The sequence below is a fragment of the Bison bison genome, unplaced genomic scaffold, assembly GCF_000754665.1.
Source record: "Bison bison bison isolate TAMUID 2011002044 unplaced genomic scaffold, Bison_UMD1.0 scf7180017853849, whole genome shotgun sequence".
Classification (NCBI taxonomy): Eukaryota; Metazoa; Chordata; class Mammalia; order Artiodactyla; family Bovidae; genus Bison; species Bison bison.
The window spans coordinates 39125-42252 of record NW_011484422.1 but is presented as its reverse complement, the minus strand read 5'-3'; the positions used below and the strand labels follow the sequence as shown (position 1 = coordinate 42252).

Here is a 3128-nt window from a genome sequence, read left to right as displayed (position 1 = left end):
GAATCCATTATGTCTTAATGGGAGACTTATTGATCACTTATTCCAATTCCTTTATTTAGCCTGAGGACAGTTTCCAGTAAAGTTATTCCTACGTTTTCTTATCTATTGTTTTCTATGTTCCTGAGTTCCAATCTCTCATTGCTTTACCTAATTCTCTATCCTCATTTTTAAACAGTTCTACTATCTAAAAGCAGTTGTTTGGTCGCTAAATTGTGTCCGACTCTTTTGCAACACTATGAGCTGTAGCCCACCAGGCTCCTTTGTCCGTGGGATTTCCCAGGCAAGAATACTGGAGTGGGTTGCCATTTCCTTCTCCAGGGGATCTTCCTGACCCAGGGATCAAGCCCATGTCTCCTGTATTGGCAGGCGGGTTCTTTATCGCTGAGCCACCAGGGAAACCCATCAGAAAACAGTTATATTGTTTTATTACCATTCCCTGCAAGAGAAAAGTGCAGTACCTCACAAGTTTTATTGTATATATAACTTGTCTTTTTATTTGCCTCTCAAAATTTCTCCAATTTTCCTTCTCAGACTCCACAGCTTATCCAAATCAAGTTTTGTTATTTCTCTAAAACTAATTTTTTAAAGATTTATTTATTTTTAATTGAAAGATAATTGCTTTACAGAATTTTGCTATTTTCTGTCAAACCTCAACATGAATCATCCATAGGTATACATGTATCTCCCTTCCATCTCCCTCTCCATCCCACCCCTCTAGGTTGATACAGAGCCCCTGTTTGAGTTTCCTGAGCCATACAGCAAAGTCCCGTTGGCTATCTATTTTACATATGGTAGTGTAAGTTTCTATGTTACTCTTTCCATACATCTCACCCTCTACCTCCTCTCCCCATGGCCATTCTAACACATATATACGGAATCTAGAAAAATGGTACTGAAGAATTTATTTACAAGCCAGCAATGGAGAAACAGACACAAAACTCATTTTTAAGTAGTAATTCCATTTTCCCATCTGAAATTCTGAAATGTCAAATTCTGCACCTTACCTCAAAATTTGCACAAGAATGGAAGTTTTCCTCTTCTACAGTCTGGTCAAAAATAGTGCTATTGGATCCATCATATTCTAAGACAACACTCAAGGACACAGATTCATTCAGGTTTAAAAGGTGGAGACAAGCTTGTTCTGTAGAATGACTTTGAATCACAGAGGGGACCCATAGGATATATTGCCTATGCAAACAAAGTAATCAACACTCTAAACAAGGGTAAGAGAAATGCAGAACATGCATAAAACAATTTTAGCTTATTGACAAATTTCTGAAACATACACTTTTCATGATATTACAATAAACTTGAGTATATAGAAAGCTATCAAGAAAAAATAAAGTCAGTTCCTTTCATACACCTGTTTAAGATTTACAAGGTAAATCAGCATTCTGTCTCAGAAATTGAAATGGCAAAATACAATCTAATTTTAACACAGCATATTTCATAAGGTCACTTTGCCAGTACTTTCATATGAATAGTAATATAATATTCCTTACGGGTTCAAAGTCTCAGAAACAGTAAAATGAAGCAAAAAGGTGCTCATAAAAATAATGGGCACCATTTTACCCCAGTGTCTGAACAATTAAGACTTCAAGATATTGTCCTCTTTCTGTCTGTCTTTATTAGAAGTCAGCTGTCTCAACTCTTTGCTTTCTTTTCTTCCTTCTACTCTGCATCTCTCTGTATACTGTTGTTTTATATAGTCACACAATGAAGGATCAATTGCTTTTTGGAGCAAATATAATGGGACTCTCCAATCACATTTAGATCTCCTCTCCCATTACGTTTCCGGGAGGTGGGGGGTGTCACTTTACCTACAACTTCCTTCTTAAGTTCACCAGATGCTGATCTGTTTTTGGAATCAGCAGTACAGGTGGACAGGAAGAAAGAGGAAAACAAAGAAAGCACTTGTGTGACACTTAGGATTCTATTAATTTAGTTCCTCACTCCCAGGGCTCACTGCAGTATCAAAAGCATTAATCCACAGGAATCAGCACTTGGAAGAATACCTGTCCAAACAGCTATTAATCATTTCAAATCCCCAAAGGTAAATATTCCAGGCTTCTGAGAGAAGCAGCATTATCTGATATTGCCAAAATCCAGATGCAAATAAATATCTCAATATAGGCTCATTTTACAGATAATTGAAATTCATTTTTCTATAATTTCATGATATGGAATACAACATTTAAAATGTTGATATATGTGCAACATTCACTATAATTTTCTGTTGTTGCTGACTTTTTTTTGGCACATCGTGGCATGAGGGAACTCAGCACTTCCACCAGAGATGGAATCCACCCACCTTGCATTGGAAGTGTGGAATCTTAACCACTAGACCATCAGAGGAGTTCCTACTATACTTTTCTTAGGTTTTTATAATGGTCAATATCCTTTCCTACCCTAAATAGGAAAAAAAAATGCAAGAAAATGTGATAAATATGTGTGAGTGTATACGCACACACTGAGCTTCCCAGGTGATGCTAGTGGTAAAGAGCCTGCCTGCCAATGTAGGAGACATAAGAGAGGAAGGTTCGATTCATGGGTGGTGAAGATCTCCTGGAGGAGGGCAAGATAACCCACTCCAGTATTCTAGCCTGGAGAATCCCATGGATAGAGGAATCTGGTGGGTTGCAGTCCATAGAGTCACAGAGTCAGACATGCACAACTGAAGTGACTTGGCATGCATGCACAGGCGTACACACATACTAGTCACTTCTTGACACCCCCTCCCCCAAATAAGTGCTTTACCATCATTATTGCAAAATATTTCTACAAGGAACATGAGTCATACCAGAGAAACTGGTGACCTCTTACCCTCAGTGTGTTAATTCCCCTATTTGTCTTCTTTTTTTGGTTGTTGTTGTTAACATCCTTTTCATGTCAAGTATTGATGGAGTTAATGCATCTGGCTTGAAGAATGATGCATTGGGTAATGAAAGATTGAAATTGATTTCAGTCTTTTAGAAATAGATCTACAATACTGCAGGAGCAAACACAAAGGAAAGAACAACAAAACCAACTATAATCCATGAGGCGGTGGAATGGGGCTCTGAGGCCAGGGAAGGTCAGAACAGGGTCCTCAGCTGACCACATTTCCAATTTCAGCACAGTACTGTGTG

At 38.2% G+C, this 3128-nt stretch overlaps 1 protein-coding gene across 1 annotated transcript in view; it reads right to left on the bottom strand.

Moving 5' to 3' along the window:
* LOC104999851 (ovostatin homolog 2-like) overlaps positions 1-1567 on the bottom strand; it is a 51705-nt gene extending 50138 nt beyond the window's left edge. Inside the window, 2 exon segments of the mRNA XM_010855474.1 lie at positions 1005-1188; positions 1503-1567. Coding sequence (XP_010853776.1) covers positions 1005-1188; positions 1503-1567 — 249 coding nt within the window.
* Between the last annotated feature and the right edge of the window lie 1561 nt (positions 1568-3128).